At 41.6% G+C, this 25,827-nt stretch overlaps 1 protein-coding gene across 1 annotated transcript in view; it reads right to left on the bottom strand.

The window, feature by feature from the left end:
* The window catches only part of LOC116273011 (cingulin-like protein 1), a 56,256-nt gene that overhangs the window by 26,988 nt on the left and 3,441 nt on the right, over positions 1–25,827 (bottom strand). Inside the window, exons 3-5 of the mRNA XM_031661950.1 lie at positions 11,666–13,281; positions 10,782–10,876; positions 8,786–8,891 (exon numbers count right to left, since the gene is read on the bottom strand). Of these exons, the coding sequence (XP_031517810.1) occupies positions 8,786–8,891; positions 10,782–10,876; positions 11,666–13,281 (1,817 nt within the window). The remainder of the gene's footprint in view (positions 1–8,785; positions 8,892–10,781; positions 10,877–11,665; positions 13,282–25,827) is intronic.

Genomic DNA, 25,827 nt, shown 5'->3' with positions numbered 1-25,827 from the left:
GGGTGATAGAGTGAGACTCTGTCTCAAAAAACAATCAGACAAACCAACGATACCACTATATACGAATTAGAACGGCCAAAATTCAAAACACTGGCAACACCAAATGGTGGTGAGGATGTGGAATAACAGAAACTCTTATTCTTTGCTTGTGGGAATGCAACATAATACAGATAATTTAGAAAATGGTTTGGTTGTTTCCTACAAAACTAAACATGCTCTTACTATACAACCCAGCAGCTGCCCTCTGGGTGTTCACCCAAATTAGTTGAAATCTCATGTCCACACAAAAACCTGTACATGAATGTTTATAGCAGCTTTACTCATAACTGACAAAACTTGGAAGCAATCAAGATGCCCTTAAAAGGTGAACGAATAAATTGTGGTATATCAGACAATAGAATATTAATACTCAATCCTAAAATGAAATGAACTATCAGTTCAACAAAAGGCATGGGAAAAAATGCACATTACTAAGGGAGCCAAACTGAAAGGGTGATATACTGTGTGATTCCAACGATAGAACACTCCAGAAAAAATAAAACCACGGAAACAATAAAAAGATTACGGGTTGCCAGAGGTTAGGGGAGAGAAAGGAACAAACAGGCAGAACACACAGGATTTTTTAGGGGAGTGAAACTCTTCTGTGTGATACTAAATGATAGATACATGTCATTGTTCATTTGTCAGAAGCCTGTAGAATGTGCAACACTAAGAGTGAGCACTAATGTAAACTATGGGCGGTCTTTGGGTGATAATGATGTGCCAGTGTGGGTCCCATGATTGTGAGAGGTGCACCCCATGCTGCAGGATGCTAACAGTGGCGGAGGGCATATGTGGGCACAGGACAGTAAATGGGAATGTGAACCTAAAACTCTCCTGAAAAATAAAGTTTGTTAATTTAAGTGACAAAAGTGTCCAGAGTGGCAACTCACTGATGAAGGAAACAGAGATTAGAGTTTAGAGATGGTAAGCAACAGAGATTTCAAGATCAGGGTATGAGAGAGGAGACAGCTCCACAGAAGAAGTTCCAAGAACCTACAATAAATACTCCCTGGATTCTTGGATGATTCCTAAGCTATATATGAGCAGAGCAAGAGTTCAAGAGGACTGCAGAGAAGAGCTGTTAGGAGGCAAAGAACCCAACAGAAACTTCGCAGGTAGCCCAATGCTAGGGAGACACTAGGGTTCCAAATCGACCAAAATAGAGAAACCTTGGTGGACATTCTGGCATTCATTTGAAATCCAAGAAAGGAACATGGGTCATGTCTTAGTAGTAAGGGCAAAAACTTACATAGACACTCCCCAATAATGCCTAGAACAACCAACCATATAGAATCAAGATAATCTGCAAGTAATTTAACTGTCTGTCAAAACAAAACTTAACATTCTTCAGGGGGAGATAACACATTCCAGAACGTCTATAACTAATCGTCACCCACTCGGTCTAGCATACAATCAAAAAAAAAAATCATTGGACATGCAAAGAAGTAGGAAGAACCAACCAATAACTAAATAAAATAGACAACAGACACAGAGATGGCCCAGATATTAAAGTTAACAGATAAGGACTTCAAATTAACTGTAACATTTTAAAAATAGAAACAATTATGGACAAAGGGTGTTTTTTTGTTTTTGTTTTTTTCTTTTCAGACAGAGTCTTGCTCTGTCATCCAGGCTGGAGTGCATTGTCCCAATCTTAGTTCACTGCAACCTCTATCTCCTGGGTTCAAACAATTCTCCTGCCTCAGCCTCCCAAATAGCTGATGTTACAGGTGTGCACCATCACACGTGGCTAATTTTGTATTTTTAGTAGAGACAGGGTTTCACCATGTTGGCCAGGCTGGTCTCTACCTCCTGATCTCAGGTGATCCATCTACCTTGCCCTCCCAAAGTGCTGGGATTACAGGCATGAACCACTGCACCTGGCCCAACAAAGGGATTTTTCTAAATGAAGTTCCAGAGATAGATTCTATAAAAATATAATCAAGTAGACATTCTAAAACAGCAATACACAATATCTGAAATTTAAGAACTCATTGGATCTCAGCTCACTGTAACCTCAAACTTCTAGGCTCAAGTGATCCTCCTACCTCAGCCCTCTGAGCAGTTATGACTACAAGCACGAGCCACCATGCCTGGCAATTTTTATAGTTTTTGTAGAGATGGGATCTCACGATGTTGCCCAGGCTAGTCTCAAACTCCTGGCCTCAAACAATCCCTCCCACCTCAGTCTCCCAAAGTGTCAGAATTACAGGCATGAACCACTGCACCTGGCCAAAGAAAAGTTCTTAAAAGAACCATCCTTTAAAAGAAGGATGAAGAAAAAGATTCTTTTAAAGACACCTTTAAAGAAAAAGTCTTAAAGTAAGATTGACATAGCCAGAAAACAAGACTAATGAATTTGAAAGGTCAATAGAAAACATCCAGAATATCTGATGTCCCAAACATACACACACACACACACACACACACACATGAAAAGAGAGAGAATAGACCACAAGGGGTAAGAGGAACACCATCAAAATTTCTAAAATACATTTAATTGGAGTCTGAGAAGAGCTGGGAGAGACAGAATGTGAAAGAAGCAATATTCAACTAAATAATAGCCAAGAAATTTTCAAATCTTTTTTTTTTTTTTTTTTTTTTTTTTTGAGACGGAGCCTCGCTCTGTCACCCAGGCTGGAGTGCAGTGGCCGGATCTCAGCTCACTGCAAGCTCCACTTCCCGGGTTCACGCCATTCTCCTGCCTCAGCCTCCCGAGTAGCTGGGACTACAGGCGCCTGCCACCTCGCCCGGCTAAGTTTTTGTATTTTTAGTAGAGACGGGGTTTCACTGTGTTAGCCAGGATGGTCTCGATCTCCTGACCTCGTGATCCGCCTGTCTCGGCCTCCCAAAGTGCTGGGATTACAGGCTTGAGCCACCGCGCCCGGCCGAAATTTTCAAATCTGATGCACCTGTCAAGTCGAGAGCTCAGTGAATCCCAAGAAAAATAAATAAAAGAAAAATCACTCTTAGGCACGTCATAGTGAAAATCTAACAATTGACAAAAAAGATAAAATATTAAAAGCACCCAGCTGGAAAAGACACATCACTCTCAAGAGAATAACAGTAAGAATGATGGCTGGCTTTCCAATGGAGCCAACTGGGGTCAAAAGACAAATAATGTCCTTAAATTCATGAAACAAAACAATACTTGCCACACTAGAGTTCCTCAAAACTGAGAGTGAATGACAGCTATTCTCAAACAATGCTCCCAAAAAGTACTACAGGATATTAAAAAAAAAAAGTTCTCCAGGCTGAAGGAAATCACTCCTAGATGGAAATACGGAAGTACAGAAAGGAGTGAACAGCACTGGAAAGGGACTACATCTAAATGAAAGATGCGCTGGACCTCTCCAACAAAAATGACCGAACACTGCTGAGAGATGCTGCACACATAAATAAGTGGGGAGAAAGTTCGTGTTCACAAATAAGAATACCAATAACATGAAGACGTCAGTTCCACCAAATTTATCTATGCATTTGGTATAATCCCAATCAAAATTCCTAGAGGCTTTTCTTGGTGGAAATTGACAAGCTGATAAAAGTTTATATGGCAAGGCAAAAGACCCAGAGTAGCTAAGATAACCTTGGAGAAGAATAAAGCTACCAGATCTCAAGGCTTATTAAAGTTGCAATAATTAAACTGTACAGTAGTAGTGCAAGGAGAGACAAGTAGACCAAAGCAATGGAAGAGAGTCTAGGTGTTACAGAGAATATACCCACTGGAACTGGCATGCAGCACTACCAGGAGTGTAAATTGTTTCAATCACTTTGTAAAATCATTTGGCAACATTTAAGACTTAAACCAAAGCCCAATTTGCAACCCAGAAATTATACTCTTAGATATATTCTCAAGAGAAATGAGTGTGTTTACAAAAAAAAAAAAAAAAAAAAAAAAAAGACACTAATGTTCAGTATGGCATTATACCTAACAGCCAAATACCAGAAATGACCACTAAGAGGATACACTATGTTGAGTGATAACAACAGAAAACTACATTTCAATACAAAATAGCTACCAGTACATGCAACATTAATGGATCTTGCTGATATAATGTTGAAGAAATGAAGGGGGACACACAGGAATACTTATTATAATACATATTGTAAAATTTTCTTTATGTAAAATTCAAGAAAGGCAAAACTACTCTAGATGATAGAAGTCAGGATACGATTACCCCCAGAAGGAAGGAGTACAATTTTTGCGGAAGGAACACAGGAAACCCAGGAAACCAAAACTACTCAAGGTGATAGAAGTCAAGATATGATTACCCCTAGAAGGAGGGGGTACAATTTATGGGGAACACCGGAAACCCAGGAAACCTGGGTGATGGGAGTGTTCCGTATCTTGATCTAGATGGTATTTGCATGGAAGCAAACCTATGTTAGAAATTCAATGAACTGTATAGATACAATTTGTGTAATTGACTTTATATAAGTTATACCCAATAAAACAATATAAAAACAGATATTTGTTGAAGACTCATCTGTTTGCTAAGTTATACCCAAAGCCCCTGCCTCTGTGTTCCCAAGACCCTTTATACATATATTTGTTACAGAAATCTGCATTACACTAGAGATTATTGCTCAGTCACCGCCAGTGAGATTCCGTCCCTCTCTGCATAGACTGTATGCAAGTAATAAATAAGCGTATGTTAGCTAAATTGACTTTCTCCTTGTAGATGTTACATTTCCATAATGAAGAGGGACCTGACTGAAGAGAGTCTATTAGGAAATACTATCTCTCTGATCTGAGTATGAATATTAATGGATCTTCTTTTTTTTCTTCTTCCATGAAAGTAACACAATGATTCTCTCAAAAGGATTTGGCTAAAATCCTACAGTAAAGTCGTTAGAAAACTACAAATAGCTGAGGGGAAGAAACAAAAGCAGGAATCAAAGCTAGTAATGGCAGCATCTTGGCTGACACGTCCCTGAATCCAGGTGCAAGTTGTGTGTGATAAATTTGGAATGAGGTACTTCCCCACCTACCCCTGTGAAGAGAATTAGAAACACAAACACACAACTTCCAATTTTCTTAGGCAAAATGAGAACAATCCATTTAGAACTCTAAATCCAACCCAGTGAGGGAAATTATACATTGTTCTTTCCCATACAAAATGTCTACCTGCTTTGCTGTTTTCCAATATGGTCTCTGTCCCTAAGGAAGAGGGTTTTTACATTCTCTCCTAATCACTTAACTGACACCACAAAGATAAAACTCCAAAACCTTTGCCAGCAAATAATCAGATTCCGAACTTAAGAGGGAGGGAAGAGGAGTAGGAAAATGTGGCAATTAAACAGTCATGGAGCTGTAATAGGAACCTGAAGTCTAAGAGCCTTGGTTCATTTTCTCATCATCTCTTGATTTGGCAGCTTCTTTTGTTGTTGTTTTTAAGAGACAATGTCTCATTCTGTCAACCAGGCTGGAGTACAGTGGCACAATCATAGCTCACAGCAGCCTCCACCTCCAGGTCTCAAGTGACTTCTGCCTCAGCTTCCTGAGTAGCTGGGGCTACAGGCATGTGCCACCATGCCTGGCTAATTTTTTAATTTTTCTAGAGACAGGGTCTCACTACATTGCCCAGGCTGGTCTCCAACTCTTGGCCTCCAGAAACCCTCCCTCCACAGTCTCCCAAAGTGCTGGGGTTACAGGCGTGAGGGACCACACCTAGACAGGCATTAGCTTTTTATGTGGTCTCTCTTCCTCTAATCTTACCTCTCTCCAAAAGCTGCAAAAGGAATAAACTTTCACAAACACAATGGTATTCACATCTGTTTAAAATCCAACAATGGCAACCCACCCCCTTCACAGCCTGAAATGGAAACTTCTTACATAACTTCCAAGGTCCTTGCTACCAGGCTGTTCCTCCGCCCATCCTGGCTCTGTGCTCCCACTACACTACATTCCCTCTTTAACACGGCAAACCCATGCCTCTTTATATTTGTCTGTGCTATTCACTTAACCTAGAACACCCCAGCTTCCCTTCTTCTCACAAATAATTCTATGATTTCTTGAGGCAGCATTAGTGTCATTGTCTCTAGAAGGGCTACCCTGACTTCCCCACTTCAGGCTGGTCACCCCTAGTCTATGGCCCACAAGGACAATCTCAACATCAAGGCCAAAGGCCGCACTCGCTCTAAGAACAAACAGGTATACTTTACGAGTTAAGCACACGCCTAACCTACCACTCAGTAATTTTACCTCTAGGTATATTCTCAAGAGAAATGAGTGAAAGTGTTTACTCCCCTCCACAAAAAAGTACAATAACATTCATAGTAGCTTTTATTCCCTAATAGCACAAACCCGAAATTGCTTTTCAAATTTTTGTGTTATACAGACACAAAGGAAAGCTGTTTCCGTACCACAGTATATGCAACATTACTTGAATCTTACGGCGGTGGCTCAAGCCTGTAATCCCGGCACTTTGGGAGGCCAGGTGGATCCGCGAGGTCAGGAGGTGAGACCATCCTGAAAAGCAACACAGTAAAACCCGTCTCTACTAAAAATACAAAAAATAGCCAGGCGAGGTGGTGAGCCTGTAGTCCCCAACTATAGGGGAGGCTGAGGCAGGAGGAATGGCAAACCAGAGGCCCGGGCTGCAGTAGGCGGAATCCGGCCCTCGCTCCAAGCACAGGCGACAGCCTTGGGAACTCCCTCTCAAAAAAAAAAAAAAAAAAAGTCTTGATGATATAATAATGTTGAGAAATGCAGCTAGACACATTGTGAAATTTTTAACATATAAAGTCAAAGAGAGGCAAAAGCGACTCTGAGTGATAGAATCGGGATATGATTACCTCAGAAGGATGGGGTGTAATTGATGGGAAGAAACCCAGGAAACCTGGGTGATGGGAGTGTTCTGCACTTGATTGGGATGACAATTCCATGGATGCAAAGCTATGTTAAAAATTCAATGTACCGGCCGGGCGCGGTGGCTCAAGTCTGTAATCCCAGCACTTTGGGAGGCCAAGACGGGCGGATCACGAGGTCAGGAGATCGAGACCATCCTGGCAAACACGGTGAAACCTCGTCTCTACTAAAAATACAAAAAATTAGCCGGGCGTGGCGGCGGGCGCCTGTAGTCCCAGCTACTCGGGAGGCTGAAGCAGCAGAATGACGTGAACCCAGGAGGCGGAGCTTACAGTGAGCCAAGATGGCGCCACAGCACTCCAGCCTGGGCCACAGAGCGAGACTCTGTCTCAAAAAAAAAAAAAAATTCAATGTACTGTACCGATACGATTTGGGTAATTTACTTTATATAAGTTATACCCCAATAAAATAATATAAAAAGGATATTTGTTGAAGACTCATCTGTTTGCTAAGTTATACCCTAAGCCCCTGTGTTGAAGACCCTTTATATTGCTTTATAACAGCCAGTGAGATTCCACCTCACTCTCTGTGCATAGCCTGTATGCAGGTATACAAAAAAACAAGAATCGTGTTGATAATTTGGACTTCAGAGTTTTAGCAAAGAAATACTGGACTGACTTTAAGAACTATGTAGAGCTCCTCAAGTCTATGTATACGCAAGGAGTATGGTGTAAAGATTCCCCAGTAGGAATTGCGTCTGTGTGTGTATGGCATTGCTCTATTTGAGGTCAGCGCAGCCGTCATGGGTTAGCTGAGTGCCGGGGGAATAACAAGTAGTAAAGATGGTAGGGTGATGCCTAAAATTATCCCCTATATGTACATTTCCCAAGTTAGACAGAAGCTCTAGACAAGTTTCCTATTACCTGCCTCCAGGTATCTTCCTCTTTCCTTCCCATGCAGAATTCCCCTGGGAGGGGAAAGGAAGCTGGACAAGCAGGAAATGAGTTCTACACAAGGTGGTGTAGGATTGAGGAACAAGTGTACAGCCGTACTCTCTTAAGAGCGGCTTACTTCCAGAGCACCAGGTGTGTCTGACATACAGTAGTTGTTTTATCAAACGTGAGAGGGCTCTCTCCCTAAAAAAAAACCTCTATGTCCCCACTCAAATTCAGCACAATCAATCAGACAGGCAGTTATTTAAAAACTAACTTGGCACTCACTGAGCTCTCTCCTGGCCCCTGCGCCACAGCTGGTCAGCGTCACCAGTCTCTAGTCCCATTCTGTTTCACACCTGAAGCTCCAGAGCCTGGGTCCACGCCTGTTCACACTTACCTTCCGCGTTTGCCGACAACAATGCTAGTCCTCTTATTCTTATTTTCCCCTTCTAAATCTCGCCATCTGTTTTTATCATCCTATTATAGTCTATGTTTTTTTAAATAAAATACCTTTAAACGTTTCTGGAAAAAAGGCTGTACGGTAAGGCCAAGCATGGTGGCTTATGCCTGTAATCCCAGCACTTTGGGATGCCAAGTTGAGTGGATTGCTTGAGCCCAGGAGTTCAAGACCAGCCTGAGCAACATGGTGAAACCCATACCCTACTAAAAACACAAAACTTATCTGCGTGTGGTGGCACACGCCTGTAGCTCCAGCTGCTTGGGAGGCTGAGGTGGGAGGATAGCTTGAGCTCAGGAGGCAGAGGTTGCAGTGAGCCAAGATCATACCACTGCACTCCAGCCTGGGTGACAGACAGAGACTCCGTCTCAATAAAAAAGGTTGGGTGCAAATGAACATTTAAAACATGGGGAGTACTCCTCACTACTCAGGAAATGTCCCACTTACTGCTATAAGCAAACATACAGACTGAAGAAACAGCAAGTTGTTTACCACATTCCATGCTAACTGCACTCCACAAAATACAAAATTTCTATTTACTTGGTTATTTCCTTGTGCACTCCCAGCTGCTCGAGACTTTAAGGTCTGGATTTTCTCAAAGACCAAGTTGACTTTCCTTTTAGTAGCATCGTCATTATCAGCACTCCTGAAAAAGGGACAGCAGAGAAAACAATGAGGGACACACCCATTGGTCTCAGAACAATTTACATGTCATGACACACACACACACAACAGGCACTTTAAGAAGATAAACTGCAGGAGCTGTGAATTCATTAAAGCCTCAGACAAAATCAGTGTGAGAGCAGGATGGATGGTGTCTTTTTTTCCCAAATAAATTACGTTGTTACCACTCAATTTGGGACAGGGTTCCCAGGGACATAAGCACATCCTCAGTAAGCTTGGAGAAGACATCCAGTGAACATCTAGCAATCTGTTCTTTGATTCAAATGGCTCATGTCCATTCCAAAAGGAATTCTCCTTTTCTTTGAAGTGGGTTTGTGTGTATCTCTCTCACACACACAAACACACTGTACACTTAAATCTTACACTAAGAATGACCTACAATGATCTTAATTTGTGTAACCTATGTTTAAAAAAATAAAACCCCTAAGCCAAGATTGTCAACATGGCAGCCCTTTGTCTGGGCTTTCATAGCTAACACTGAGATACTAAGTTTTATTAACTTCTACCACACTCCCAGCAATTAGAAGAAAAAGATTTAAAATAAACTTCCTTCAACAGGCACCTCCCACTAAAGTCTGTCTTACCGATGTCTCAATAAATCATGTGCCAAAAAATACATACATAAAAGAATTTAATGAATTTTGGCCAGGTGCAGTGGCTCACGTCTGTAATCTCAGCACTTTGGGAGGCAGACGCAGGTGGATCACTCGAGGTTAGGCATTAGAGATCAGCCTTGCCAACATGGCAAAACCCTGTCTCTACTAAAAATACAAAAATTAGCCAGACATGATGGCACACACCTATAATCCTAGCTACTCGGGTGGCTGAGGCAGGAGAATCTCTTGAACCTGGGAGGTGGAGATTGCAGTGAGCCAAGATCATGTCACTGCATTCCAGCCTGAATGACACAGTGAGACTCTGTCTCAAAAAATAAAAAAAATAATAATGAATTTTACAAGTCAAAATTTCTTCTACCTTAATCTTAACATGGTAAAGTCTTCCACAGGGAGATACTAATAACCAGTTCTTAGCTAGATCAATCTTTTGGGTTACTTTTTTTTTTTTTTTCCTTTTCAAAAGATCCCCTATCTTATATTTTGAGCCTTACTATTTTGTTAGCTCTAAAACTGACAAATAATTGTAAGGCACAATACAAAAATATACAGTATTTTGATACCAATGAGGATTTGCCATGCCAAGTGGCTGGTTTTCAGTCATGTAGGCTGTAAAGCTTTGTTTTTTTGGTTTTTTTTTTCCTTCTTCTTAATCATATCTGATGAGAGAACTGAAACAGAAACTTCAAATCCCTTGCTCGAGTTCCAGCACAGTTGGTATCTAAGTAAGGGCTGAAACCCTGATTATTCCAACTCAACCACCAAGATAAGCATGGAAAGCACTGCTTTTAAATGACTCACACATGCTTTAAAAATAATGGAAGCAGGGGCTCTTGGCCAATGTTAACTCTGGGGAGGGGAGGTGTTTGTATTTGTAACTTCTAAAGGACTAACATTGCGTGGAAGAACTCAAGGTGACGGCAGACTCCATTCAAACCTGAAGAGTAGACACTCTTCCTATCTTTGAATTTGCTTTTGAAATAGTAAAGGGTCATTTTTAAAATGTATTCATTTTAATTTTTAAAGTGTGGTGTACTTTCCTACACACCCCTCCCAAAACCCCCACCCCATACCACACAAGACAAATGCCGTCATGAAAACCCCAGCCATTGAGTTTTAACCCTCCAACGGCTGGCACAGGGCAAAAAAGAAGGTAAACATTAAGCCCTCAGAAAAGGAAATTAAGAGTCCCACCAGAAACAACAATACTTTGCTCTTTCAGAGGGAAAATCACTAACCCTTCTTTGAGGTAATTGTAGAGAATCTGCTTAGCTGTCTCCTCATTGGTTTGCTGAGTGAGCTCTTGCTGGCCCTTTAAGAGATCCGGTGTGGCCTGGAACATAAAGCCTGTTGTTAGACCTTGAGGATGAAGTTCCCAGAGGCTTCCAAACACAAAATAATTCCTCCAGTGAGCATCCTCCTTAGAGCCAGTTACAACATTTACCAGCTTCATAATCTTGGGGAAGTTACTTAACTTCTCCTCGTCTCAATGTTCTCACCTGTAAATTGAGGTTAATAGATATTACCTGCACAGGGTTGGTGCAATCCTGTAATATATAACAAATAGTGCTTAGCACTTAGCTACATTTTTTTTTACTATTTTATCAATATCATTATTTTTTATTGTTACTATCAAAACACTAAATGTACCACTCAGATTCTATCACTTGATAATTAACCTAAATGAAGATTAACCTAATTTTTCAGGCTAGAAATTAACCCAGTCACTCAATTTTATGAGGAAAATTAATATATCTACAGAAATCTAACCATTCAGCCTCTGTGTAGAAACAAATTCTGCATACTTTCAGATTTCATGCATGCACAAACAGAACAACTGAGCCTCTCTATAGCGTCTGCCAAGTTACTTTACAGAGAGATCTCAATGGGAATCCAGCTGAACTTCAAAGAACCCAGAAAACTATACAATTGGCAGTAGGACATCGTGAGTAGGACACAACTGGATAACGAAACAGATCAGCTGTGTGATTCCTGATACAAGATTGAGGATGTGTAATTCCTATGGCCTCATGCACCATGAGTACATCATTAGATTATTTAGCAAGAAGAGGAAATTAAAAAAAAAAAAAAAAAAAAAAAACAGGAATTGCACTAGTGTTACCTGAGTATTCGAGGCCGAAGGAAATGTCTTCACAGAAATTTTCTTGGGGCCAGAATCAGGCGAAGTTGCTGCTGCCCGGTTCTGTAACATCAGCGTGGCAGTGGCTGTTTTCACCTCCTCCTCCTTTTTACTCTGTGCACCAAGGGAGGGCGCACGGATCACTGTACCTTCCTGAGTACCTTTGGTTTCCAGAACTTTCCCATCTATATTCTGCTGGGGAGGCCTGGAGTGGGCACATGGAGCCCCGTGCGCTGCTCCCTGCAGCTTTGCAAAGGTACGGCCCACGCTCTGTTTCCCACGGTGCTCCTGAGACAGTGGCCGCTGCGGGCACACCTGGGAAGGCCGGAGGAGGTGTTCGTTTGACTTGCCCAAGTTCCTACTGAATTCAGTCAGGTACTCGGAGTTCCCCTGGAGGCCAAAAGGAAAGGCGCTATCCACGCTTCTGGATCTTTTCCTGTCATCTGGATTAATTCTGTTTCGCTTCCCAGTCCTTCCTCTTCTCTGAAGCCCAGGTTTTTGATCAAATTTTTCAATTAACTGATCCACACCAGGAATTGATCCCGTATCAATATCCCGTCCAGTTCCTGGCAGGAAGGGGATATACCTTCTGTTTTCATGACGATTGACGTTGTCGGCATGGATGGCACAATCCTGATCATCCAGTAAAAACCTGTACAAAGAGTTGGCAGACGTGGGAGTTGTCGATGACGAGGAGGACCTCCGGGACCGAGCTCCATCCAGGACGGGTCCCGCTGAATCCTGTCGCCGGAAGGGAAGAACATCTGGCCTGGTTTTCTTGGTTTCGGGGTGGGCATGTGGGCTGTGGGCAGTCAGGGGTCTCCCGCTAGTGGAAGGGGCCTCCTCTCCCACCCTCTCCTTGGTGCAGCTCTGAACGTTGACACACACTGAGGTCTGCTTTTTAGGGTCCTCTATGACCACAGAGCTGCATAAACGAATAGCTGTCACACCAGATTTGGCCAGGTCTTCCAAGGAGGGACTGGTAGGCTGGGAATTGCTAGGTTTGGGAAAGCAAGTCCAAGGCTTCTTATTATTGATGCCTTCTTCTCTCAACGTTTTTAGCCAATTACTCTCAGGAGGCTGGTGATTTTGTAAGTTCAATTCATTCTTTTCAGGGTCATAGGGCTGCAAAAGCTCTGGATGCCTCTGAAAGTTCAGCACGTGAGATGGCTTCATGGACCCATCTTTGCGATCTAGAACTCCATTCTTGCCTTCATGGAGAGGGGGCTGTTTCAGGTTTCTTACTGGGCTAGGCTGGGCGTATGGGTTTTCTGGAAGCTGCAGTTCTTCACTGTTCTCCTTTAGCACAGAACCATTGCTGGAATGTAGAGGCAGGTTATTTACCACTGGAGGTGGAAAGGGTGGTCCATTTTCAGAAAACGATGTGCCTGCTAGGCACCGTTCTGTGTTATTCAGGACAATGTAGGGGTGACCATCAATTCCCTGGACCCGAATACTGACACCGTAAGAGCCTGCCTTGGAGTTCTGGGAACTCCTCGATTTTTGGGTATCATCACTTGCGAGTCTCAGATGGACCCCATATTCCTGCTGCACATGTTGATATTCACCGAAATACAGCCCATGGTTCACTGTTCCAGCTACCAGGGAGAGATGGGGTAAAAAGAGGACATTAGGTTAGAATTACATCTGTTTAAATGAAGATTGAAATAATTAGGAAGGGGAAACTTCAAAGTTCAAAGAAAACAAGACATTTTAAACAGCAAAGACACCTCAGAACCAAGTGCTGAAGGGCAGCCCTCTGGTGACCAAGCAGGACTTTCTGGATGCCCTTCAGCCCACGTGGCCACTGAGTTTGTCAACACTGGGCTTGAACTCTGGCCTGAGGGCAGACAACCGGTGTAATGACCTGACACCTTTGGCATAACTTCGTTATTCTGACTTTGTTATTCTGTTTTGGGCTGTTCTGGTTGCCTTCTTCTTTTCTTTTCTTTTTTTCTTTTTTTTAAGTTTAGTTGGTTTCCTGAAGCTCTATGCTGTTTATTTTTAACCAATAGGATGTTCCAGTTACCAGCATTTGAGAGTTAGGTACTTTTCCATGAAAATAATTAAGAGCTAAGGAATTCTGATGCTCACCATTTTTCTTTGTTACTCTGTGGTTCATTTTCCTCTCAAACTACTTTCAGCCTTTTTTTATGCACAATCTTGCTTCAAAATCTTTAACACTACTATTTGAATGAGGAATCAGTTGTTTGTGAGACTGACAGTGAAATTAAATGATTATAAATCATTTTCAATCTTTTCTTCTTACCAAAAAAGTTCAATAGCACATTGATCTGGAAAATGTTATTTTAAAAATGAAGAACACTCAGGGCTCTGTATTTTGTGATGGGTCCTGATGCCAAGAATAGTTGCCATCGCCTTTCTGGTGTGTGGCCAACCTTGTCAGATGACTACAGACAGCTCACCAAGCAGGATGGCCACCCTGCCTCACACTCCGAGGTTCCCCACCAGAAATTCACTTGTAACACTGCAAAACCGCAACGGTAAAGGGACTCCAGGAAGAGCAGTAGCAACTGGTCACAAATAGCAGCTGTCTCTTTTTTTTCCCTCCACTTTTGAGACACTTTTTGAGTTTTCTTTCTATTCTAGAGTCAATCTACTAGCACATTTTCCAAGAAAATCATCTATTCCATCCAATTTTCAAATTTATTTGCAGAATTTGGGTAGGATAAATCATTTCATTTCTTTATTATCTAATGTTGTATTTTCTTTTTCTATTTCTTGATTACACTGGTGGAATATATCTGTGTATGTATTTTTAAAATTTTTTCCCTAAAGAACTAGCTCCTGGATTTATCAAGCTTTTCTTTAATTTTCAACTTGACTGAGTTCTAGTTTGATTTTTATTATTTCCTTCCACTTTCCTTTGTTTTATTTTGTTGTTCCATTTCTAAGTTCTTGACTTGCTTGACTTGTTTATTTTCATTCTTCAATCACATAAATGGTGATTTGTAACTAAGTCACTTAAAAATTATGTCAGCTCCTACTAACAGACTCCCACATAGCAGCTTAAGACAGGAATTTTTCCCCAGAGATAGGAAGTCCAGGGCTGAAAGAGACCAGGGATAAGAAGCACCCCTTCTATCTTTCCACTCATCTTCTTCAACATATATTAGACCCCTTATGATTACAAGATAGTTGATCCAGCATCACATAGGCCAAAGGCTTAGGCCAAGTGACTCAACTTTCTTTTTAAATAGCTTTCCTGGAATCCCCACCTACCAATAATCCTTTATATCTTATTAGTGAGAACTTAATCATATGGCCACCCCCAGCTGCAAGGGAGATTGGAAAATAGGGTGCTTTAGCTGGTCATCAACATCCAACAAAATCAATGTTCAGTTAGTAAAAAGAGAGAGGAGAATGGACTTTATAAAGGCAGCAAACAGTTTCTACCTCAGTAATGTTTCTATTGCTATTTTCTAGGTAGTTTCTGTTTGGGATTTTGATTTCTGCTTTGACCCAAGAATTGATTTTGAGAAAGTTTTTGCATATGTAGTATTTTGTTTCTGTGCTGTTTTCATTTGGAGGGTCTTTATTTGTAAATGTTGCTAATTTCTACCTGTATTGTGGTCAGAAAATGAAGTCTCTACCATTTCTTCCTTTTTAAATATATTGAGCTTCCCTTTGTGAGCAAATATATGGATAACATTTGTCAATGCTTCATGGGTGCTAGGTGTAGTCTCCATTTTAAGGGATAACATTCAAAATCTATCCATCTGTACAACCTTAATAATTACGTTGTTTGTCTCTAGCACATCTTTACTTGTTTTGCCTCTCTATTCTGTCTTGGGGCTTCCTGAATATATTCAGTTTCCTACAACTAGCATAGTGTTGTCAGTTTTGCTTGGTGATAATTCTTTTAAATCTAAAACATTTTAGATACCATTATTTACCATTTTAAAGATAGGAACAAATCAGAGAGGTATATTCATCTGTAATATTTATCTTATCTCACCAATTTCACATATTTCATTGTCAACTTTCATTTTCAGTTATATTAGTATTTTTAAATAATTTATTTTTTAATCAAAGTAAAACAATATAAGTGAAAAACCTACATTCTTCAGCTTCCCTTCCCTGATCCTGAACACATCACCCAGGAAAAAAAAAAAAAAGAAAAAAAAAAAAAACAGAAAAAACTGCAAATTTTAGCTATTTCTTCTAATACTTACCTCCCTTTTGCTAAATAATATTCCTGCCTGTGATTCCTTAACTTATTGATTCTACGTAGGATAGATGCTACACCATACATACAAGTCTCTCACTTGGCTAACCTACCAATAAAAAAATCAAGAGTCAACTATTTACATTACTATGACAATATAAATATTCACTAAAAAGTTATATACTATGGTCTTACCGAACTTTTCTTATAAAATTTTTACTTTTCTAGAGTTAATGATTGAATACTGTTTTACTTGTCTTTTCTATATACCTATCCTTAAATCTTTCCCTCAACTACATTACATCTGTTAGATGCTTATCAGTATTAATTTCCGGATGATCAAAATATCAGGTAATTTGGTCATTTGGTGACTTTTTTTTTACAGTCTTCCCTCCTCCTGCCCTATATTAGGGTCTCAGTGCTCTCTTCCTTTTGTGCTATATTATTTTCCGGGTTTCATGTCTTCCTCTTTGTTAGTTTCCCCAATTGGTCTGATACAATACACTTCCAGTAGTTTTCTAAGAAAAAGTTCAATGGAGAAAAATATTTGACTCCTTGTATTTTGAAAAATATCTATTCTATGCTTACTTTTCATTGGTGGTCTAGCTGGACATAGAAGCCAGGTTAGAAATAATTTCCATGCTATTTTTTAAAGCTTTGCAAACTTCATTATCTTTTAGGTTCCAAGGATGTTTTGAAGAATTCTGAAGCTATCATTGTACCCTTTCCTTTGTGTGTGACCTGTTTCTGTTCCTCTTAAAGCTTTTAGGACCTTTTCTTTATCACTGGTGTTCTGAAATTTCATAATGGCATACCCAGGTGGGGGTTTTATAAAATTGGGCAAAGTGGACACTTTCATAAAACATAAGCACATAATATATATATGCTTCCAATTTGGAAATTCATGTCTTTAGTTCTCTAAAATATTTTTGCAATCTTTCTGTGATAATGTTCAGATTACTATTTTATTTTGTTCTTGGTTTCTGCATCTACTATAATAGCAATGTTGAATTTTTTTAATCAGATTTTAATTTTTCATATTTCTTTTCTCTCCTGCTTTTTAACTCCATCTTTTTTGTTCTACTTTTGAGAGATACATCTTCAACAGGTTTTAAATTCCGGTATTTAATTTGTAATACTCAATAGCTCTTTCTTGTTCTCTAATTGTTCCTCTTTCATACATGTTATTATTATTTTGGATATGAAACAGTTTCTCTCTGCAAGGATAACTTTTTTCAAAAAACATGTTTTCTCTGCTTTCTGCAACAGCACCATCTTCTGCAAGGCTGCTCTTTTCCTGTTTTGACCCCTACCTTTCATATTGAAGACTTTGGTGATACACCTGATACACCGCGACTGCCTGATCCTATTTAAGAACGAAGGACCAAAGCAGATTGGTGGCTCTGCACATGTGGAGAGGACTTATTAGTTGATGAGTGTCAATTTTAACGTGAAAGAAAAAAGTATTCCACTGAAGAACCCACACATTTCAGTTATCTGGGGGCATTTTTTTCTGGACTTGTTCAATTTCTCAAGGAAAGAGTCTTCCACTTCATTGCTGGGGCTGCACACGCCTGGTTGCTGTCATTATGGACAGAGCAGAAGAGTGACCAAGCTCCCAGCTGTCATCAGTCTCTCTTTTAGTCACCTCCATCAACACCCCAACACCATTCCAGTTCCATTTCTCCAGAGAACAGACCTCTAGGCTGCTACTGGGGTCGGGAAGGGAGGCAGGGACAGGGTGCAGGGTCTAATTATGCTGGTTTTAATAACTCCCTATATTTGGCCTGTCTCTGTGGCCTACTATGGTAACAATGCCTTCCCACTTCTAAGCCTCTCTGCGGTTCTGCAGACAAAGCACCTCATTTCAGCATTTCAGTGAGCACTTCAGGTGGAGGGGTCTATCCCTCGGCCAGACCACCCCTGAATCGTTGCAGGAGTTGCCACCAAAGCCTCCACTGCCATTTTTTGCCTTTTGCAGATTTTTTTCTCCCCTTACTATCATTTGAGTGGAATTTTGAAAAGGATAAGAACTTCTAAACTTATCTGGTTTGACAAGGCTACTAATATCATAAAACAACTCAATACTAAGGACAAGTACAGCAAGCCTGCCTTAGACTAATGAAGTGAGGCATGAGGGCTGACACCAAAATAACCAGGTATGTCTTAAGCCCTTTTTTCTGAGCAGCACTGGCATATTTTATTCTGCATCTCTAGAAGTCTTCATATTTGTTAGTTTCTAACAATCTTCTTTAAACAGAAGAAATTTTGTGTGTGTGGTATTTACTAAATGGGGTTATGTTATTTACCAATAAGTGTCATAGAAAAAGTCAGTTCTTAAGCTCACACTGACTTTTCAATGAAATATTTCCTCTTTTATTAGCAAAATTCTTGTGTAGGATTTATGGTCCTTTAGCTACTCCTACTATAGTCAACACTAATTACATTTCAATCTTTGAATAAAGCCACCTTGGCTTATTACAATCTTAGCTCCCTAACGGTAAATTAATCCACATATTTAAATTTCATGAAACATCCACAATTTACATTTCCTTGACAACAAACCTCAATCCAGTATTTTCATGGAACAACATTTCTCAGCTGGGCACTGGTGTCTTAAGCAAATGTGGATTTCCTTCCCAATCAAAGTGTAAACACTGAATTAATTAATGAATTTAGGGACAGCTGTTCTCCACTTGCAGGCACTGGGCCACGTTTACAATCCTAATGCACACCACAGACACGCTTGCGCCGTCGGGGACTAAGCCTAACCAAAGGCTTACATAATTTGGCAGTAAATGCTGATCAATTGCCAGGATGCAACATTGTGGCACTTGGCAAATAAAAGTGGTGTTTTGGAGTGGAAATAATACTTTATGAAAAGACTGCTAAATGATGATAATTGCTTTAGTTAGCGAGATCAATGAGTGTGTTTGTAAGAACAAAGGGCTTAGCTCCTGGAAGAACTATGAACATATGCCAGATAGAAACATTTCCTCTCTCTGGGCCATCACATGTTATCAGCTGAGCATGGAGATTAGTCACGTAATGCTGGTCCACACATCCCCACCCCACCACTCTAATTCACAGCGGCACCTCCAGGACCTGCATGCATATTCACCAGCCATTCCAGAGGCCCTGTGGCTACTGAGGAAATGCAGCCAGGCAATCTGAAATCTTCACCTTTATGCGGTGGCCGGCCCTTGCCTCCAAGGACAAGAGTCCCCATCAGCCAAGCCAGGCTGGCCCAAGCAATCGGCATAGTATCTAGCATGGGGCAGAGACTCTAGGTATGTTTGCTTCGAACAAGTAATTCTATTTTACCACACAAATCACTTAAAAGAGCATCTAACACAGTGGGTAGGGAGCTGATGAGTCTCAGTGCAGTCTTGAGCTTAATTCTAGGAAATAAGAATTGATCCACCAACCAAAAAGTAATTTCCCCTGAGTGGGATCCTGTGACTGCCTCATTTAGAGAGAAGATACTGCCAGTCTGATGATAAACACGAGTTAAAACCTGTAAACCCGGAGTGTCCAATCTTTTGGCTTCCCTGGGCCACACTGGAAGAAGAACAATTGTCTTGGGCCACACAAAAAATGCACTAACACTAATGACAGCTGATGAGGTTTAAAAATAAAATAAAATCACAAAAAAAAATCTCAAAATGTTTTAAGAATGTTTACGAATTTCCTTTGGGTGCATTCAAAGCCATCCTGGGCCACAGGCAGCCCACGGGCCGGGGCTTGGACAAGCTTGCTAAACAGTGGATGACACATTTACTCCTAAAGGATTTGTCTGTGGAACTAGTGGGAAGACAGAATTTTGTATGGGGATATTCAGATTAGAACCTCAACTAGATGAAATTGAAAGATCAGGGTATAGAAAGCCAAGATTGGCTAAACACATATGAGTTCCAATGTATTCCCTAACATGACAGAAAGAGGCAGTCTTACCTAAACTGAGCTTTTACGTTTTCTCTCTACGTGTTTTGTAGTGCAAATGTAGGAAACTGACCAAACTCTTCAGATTTCAAAGGAAGTATCCTTGTATACAGTCAAACCTTCAGAACTCCCTGGGAAAACAATTTCAAAAATAAACTTGAGGTTTGGAAATGAAAGCAGAGTTGCTGTCTGTTTTACACAGTTCAGGATGCTTTGAATCTTTTTAAATGAACCTGACAACTACAACTTTTCTATTTGGGGGAAAAAATAAACTTTTAATATTGAGTGCTACAACTACCCCCGAAACCCACCTTGTACAAAAATGAAGATGGCAAAAAAGAAAAGCCTGTAAAAAGGCTCCTTTTACTAGGGTTGGAGACCTAGGAGAATCAAACAGGAGTTTGAAAATCTGGAGTTGGCCGGGCGCACTGGCTCACGCCTGTAATGCCAGCACTTTGGGAGGCCGAGACCTTTGGGAGACCAGCCTGGCCAACATAGCAAAATCCCATCTCTACTAAAAATATAAAAAACTAGCCGGCCATGGTGGTGGGCACCTAGAGTCCCAGCTACTTGGGAGGCTGAGGCAGGAAGAATCACTTGAACCCTGGGGGTGAAGCTTGCAGTGAGCCGAGATCATACCATGGCACCCCAGCCTGGGCAACAGAGTGAGACTCTATCTCAAAAAAAAAAAATCTGGAGTCACTGGGACTCAACTCATCTGATCCACGTGGCCTGGCCCTGGGAGCACGGGCACCAAGTGGCTGTCCCCCAAGAAGCCCCCACTTCCCCCTGAAAGTCTACCCCCCTCGTTTCCCTATGGATGGGTCCCACTTCTCTTGCCCACTTCTCTTCACTGATTAGCACATATATCACCACTTAATTTATGGTGTTCATATGTTACCAACTTTTATTATTTTTTAATTTTTATTACTTTAATAAATCCAGCAGTTCGTATTTTATATTCTTCATGGTTACTGAAAAAAATACAGAATTCATGTCCCCAAAAAAGTGTTAGATAAGTCATTCATCCTTTACACCTCTTGAGCCTTAAAATGATTTCTGAAAGTTTCTCCCACCAGTGCAGAGCTAAGCTACGGAAGTTTATGGTTCTGAAGACAAGTAATGGCACCTGACTCCAAGATGCAGAAGCAGGAAATATTTCTGACATGTGGCTCAAGTCCAGTATTGGCTCTGGACAAGTTCTTTAATTTCTCTGTTTTCCTGTCTCTAAAGTCAGACTGTCGGTGATGACTTCATAAAGTAATTAGGAAAATCACATATTGTATGCTAAATGAAATGACGGGGGTCAGCCGGGCAGTGGCTTATGCTGGTCACCCCAGCACTTTGGGAGGCTGAGGCAGGTGGAACACTTGAGCCCAGGAGTTTGAGACCAGCCTGGGCAACACAGGGAGACCCCATCTCTACGAAAAATATAAAAATTAGCTGAGTGTGTTGGTACACGCCCGTAGTCCCAGCTACTCGAGAGGCTGAGATACGAAGATCAGCTGAGCCCAGAGAGGTCAAGGCTGCGGGGAGCCATGATCACGCCACTGCACTCCAGCCTGGGTGACAGACTGAGAGACCCTGTCTCAAAAAATAATAAGAACAGGAATCTGAGACAGAATTCAGTGTAGCATTTATGGACACAAGAAAGCTGGCTTTGTTCATAAAATGTTTTTAAACACTTATGAGGAAAAGACTGAAAACCCCACTAATTCACCAACCAGCATTAACCACCAATATCCTGAAATAATTTATTAACTAATTAAGAAGCCAGAGGGCTGAGAATCTAAAGTACAATGCTATGTCCATAGTGGAGATATAATAAATAAATGTTGGGTGAATAAATTAACATCTTCATACTGCCATATACATAGAAAACCTCTCAGAGATAATAGATCCACGCCGTTTGTGCTGTAGTTTCCTCTACGAAGCCTAGGTCCAAATTATATCAATAAAGGATTATTATCATTTTCTCTCTAAGCACAAATCTGGCTTCAGAATCCTCCTCAACGCTGCACCCTGCAGTCACTACCAATTGGTTGGTGCCATCCAAATGCACTTGCCATCCCTGACATATGGTACCTACTAAATCTACACTGAAACCAAAATGTCCAAGAAATAAATTTACCCCCGACCCCCGCCCAGTCAAATGGAGTCTTAGATTTCTCAGTGTTGTCACTGGTAATTGTGTAGTCAACTCAACACTGAAAAGCTACTCAAACTCAGGGCCTACCTTATGCTCAGGTTCACACGGTTGGCATCAATACCATTAGACCAGGCTACCAAGAGGAAGGAAATATTTTTGCAAGTACCCAACAAAAGAGGCTTCTGTTCTTACACTGTGCAGCCATACTGTTTGTTGTTGTTGTTGTTGTTGTTGCTCACCTACTGGAGGCAGCTTCTGCCTCTTCCTTGGCATTCCAGCACAGACCAGCACCACACAGCTCAGCACAGCCACTCCAGCCGTGGCTTCTCTGGTAGATTAGTTTTGTCCCAGCAACCACATTTTAAGCTTTTTCTACTGATTCTGAGTCAGACACACACATCATCCCTCCACAAGGCCAGCCGCGGTGCTTTCTTTGTAGCCTCTTGTCTGATGAGATCCTCACAGCCCCTGTTTTCTCCACTTTAGGGATGTGAAACTCTGGCAGGTAATTTCCTCTGAGGCCTTACACCTGGGCCAGGGGCAGCACCAAGATTTAGACCCAGACTTTGTCTCTAAGACCCGCGCTCTTTCTTGAGCAGAGACCACATTTTTACTTTTCTGCCTCCCACAGTTTGTATTCAGTTATGCTGACATGGTCACTGGAGGACTGTGGACCACAGCATGTCACTACGTCCCGCGGCACCGGTGTGCCAGCAAGACAAGCTCTTATCTGTCAGAGCTCAGTGGAAGTGTCACTCCTCGGCCAGACCTTCCTCCTTGCCACATTTCTGGCATCCAGAACAGTGTTTCACATATAAATGAATGAATGAATGATCTAATAAATCATGCTCAATGCACACAGCTCTCTGAACTTTGTTTTAAAATGTGAACAATGTAAAAGAAAAAAAAAAAGTCAAGGTTTTCCATAACACATACCCATCCTTCAGGCATCTCCAGCCCGAATATTTAGAACTGTCTAAAACATGAGAACCAGATCCCCAGCCTCACGGGGGCTTTCCTTCCCACCTCCAGCCTCCACGTCACAAGGTAGGTATGTTCCAAAAGTAGAAATTAGGCCCTGGGGTTATCAAGCATCTCTTAAGGGAGGCATGGGGCGTGTGGAATTCCAGCAATGCTAGCTCTAACAAGCCTGGTTCCCGGAACATCCTTACAGACGTGTGCAAAGTGAATTCCAAAGCTCAGACTTCTCCCTTGGAATATGTTGTACTTTCAGCAAAGTATCTCTCTCTTCTCCGTCACTCAGAACAACAGATCCAATCAGGGAAAATTAGCCATCTTTGTCCTCATCAGTGAAAGGAGTGAGGGAATGTGCATCATGAGCAAATTTAGCGAAATGATTGCAAATCCAGAGCCACCGGGGAAGCGTCCATGCCATGCAGCCTTCCCAGCTCCCTGAGGGTCATCAATTCACAAACCAACCCAGTTTCATAAATGCATGAGCCAGTTGTTGCACGGGTCCCAAAGAGACTATGCTATAAATGACAGGCACCTGTATTTGTCCACAGAAACCTACTCCATATTGTATAGTGTGGCTATTAAAAACATGGAAGATAACACTGCGTAGGCACCCAAAATATTTAAAAATAAAATCAAAATAAACCACCTAAAATATTTTTAGAAACCTAGCAGCTTGCTACTTGTATAAATTCAGGTTCTCTGCTGTTGTTCAAGACAGCTATTACCTGCAAAGGTGATGACACCAGGGACCTCGTGCCCCAGTAAGATCGTCCTCTCCAGAATTCTCTCAGATGGGCAGCAGGGGAAGGGGGACTACCCAAACCCAGAAGTCACCCCAAACACGCTGTGCCTTGCTCTCACCAGCCCCTCAGGTACCTGAAGAATGGCCATTCGTTTAGAGATTGTGAGCAGTGCTGTGGCCCTTAGCTCCCTCTCTCCTTCCTAAAGCACCCTCACCCCATTCCAGCCTTCATCTTCTGCCCCAGGCTCCCTGGCATCACAGATCTATGTAGATGGGTCTGGTAGCCTCAAATTATATGTGGAAATGAACTGGGTAGAAACAAACACATACACTCAAAGGAAATGTGTGAAGGAGAAGGGCCGTTCATGTCTCCTTTCAAAGCATGAATGTGTCTCCTGGCCAACAGCTGTGTCTCATCCCTGTAATCCCAACACTTTGGGAGGCCGAGGCAGGCGGATCACTTTAACCCAGGAGTTCCAGATCAGCCTGGGCAACATGGCAAAACCTTGACTCTACAAAAAATACAAAAAAAAACAGCCAAGCATGGAGACACGTGCCTGCAGTCCCAGCTATTCAGGAGGCTGAGGTGGGAGGATCACTTGAGCCTCAAAGGTTGAGGATGCAGTGAGCCATGATTGTACTATTATACTTCAGCCTGGGCAACAGAGAGAGAACCTGTCTTAAAAAAAAAAAAAAAAAAAAAAAAAAAGAATGTGGCCTGGTGTGGTGGCCCACGCCTGTAATCCCAGCATTTTGGAATGCCTAGGCAGGCAGATCACTTGAGGTCAGGAGTTGGAGACCAGCCTGTTCAACATGGTGAAACCCTGTCTCTACTAAAAATACAAAAATTAGCCAGCCATGATGGTGTGCACCTGTAATCCTAGCTACTCAGGAGGTTGAGGCAGGAGAATCCCTTGAACCTGGGAGGCAGAGGTTGCAGTGAGCCGAGATTGCACCACTGCACTCCAGCTTGAGCAACAGAGCGAGACCCTCTCCCAAAAAAAAAAAAAAAAAAGAATGTGTCTTCTTCTTCTTGGCCCCATTTCTTAAGTGCAGAATACCTTCCTCTCTGATCTCTAGGAGCCAGAGGAAAGGAGGAGGGCCTGGGGCACAAGTTAGAATTGGGGGGGTCCCTGCCTACATACCTTCCTAAGCCAGGCCCTAGAATTGGTGAGTAAAAGCATCTACTCCATTATTTTTATATTTAAATATTTTATGATATATAGATGTCTCCAGCAAGGAAGTTTCACAATTTACATTTTTCAATAACCAGAAATTAGATCGGTAATCCAAAATTGAAGTTTTAATTATATAAACAAATAAAAGTATATTTTAGCCTTTTAGGGTTTGTCAATACAACTTTTGTATTCATATGAATGTGGAATTTTTTTATTTTTTTATTTTTTTGAGACAGACTCTTGCTCTGTCACCCAGGCTGGAGTGCAGCGGCACAGCCTCAGCTCATTGCAATCTCCATCTCCCAGGTTCAAGCACTTCTCCCACCTCAGCCTCCCAAGCAGCTGGGACTACAGGCATATGCCACCAGGCCTGGCTAATTTTTGTATTTTTAGTAGAGACGGTTTCACCATGTTGGCCAGACTGATCTCGAACTCCTGACCTCAAGTGATCTGCCCGCCTCGGCCTCCCAAAGTGCTGAGATTACAAGGTATGAGCCACTGCACCTGGCCTGAATGTAGATGTTTTAAAATGTCCCTCTTTTGAAAGCATGCTAAAACTTAATAGCCCACTCAGGGTCTTTTTACTTTTTATATTTTTATTTTTGAGACAGGGTACTGCTCCATCACCCAGGTGGGAATGCAGTGGTGAGATCATAGCTCACTGCAACCTCGAACTCCTGGGCTCAAGGGATCCTCCTGCCTCAGCCTCCCAAGTAGCTGGAACTATAGGCACGAGCCACCACGCCCAGCCTATTATTCTTATTTTGTTAAAAATAGCTTTTTACAAGCAGTTTTGGAATTTAAAACTTTTTCCTTTCCCCATCCTCAGCCACACCTTCAGTCTTGCTTAGTTCCTATTTTAGTCTTTCACAAGCTTGTATAATGTACAGATGCCTTTAAAGAAAAAACAATTCTCAATGATTCTTAGTGTTTACTTAATGTTTCTCATCAAATGTACAAATATAA

This window comes from Papio anubis, unplaced genomic scaffold (assembly GCF_008728515.1).
Source record: "Papio anubis isolate 15944 unplaced genomic scaffold, Panubis1.0 scaffold305, whole genome shotgun sequence".
NCBI lineage: Eukaryota > Metazoa > Chordata > Mammalia > Primates > Cercopithecidae > Papio > Papio anubis.
Note: the sequence above shows the minus strand (reverse complement) of the source record. Positions and strands in the feature narration are given on the sequence as shown.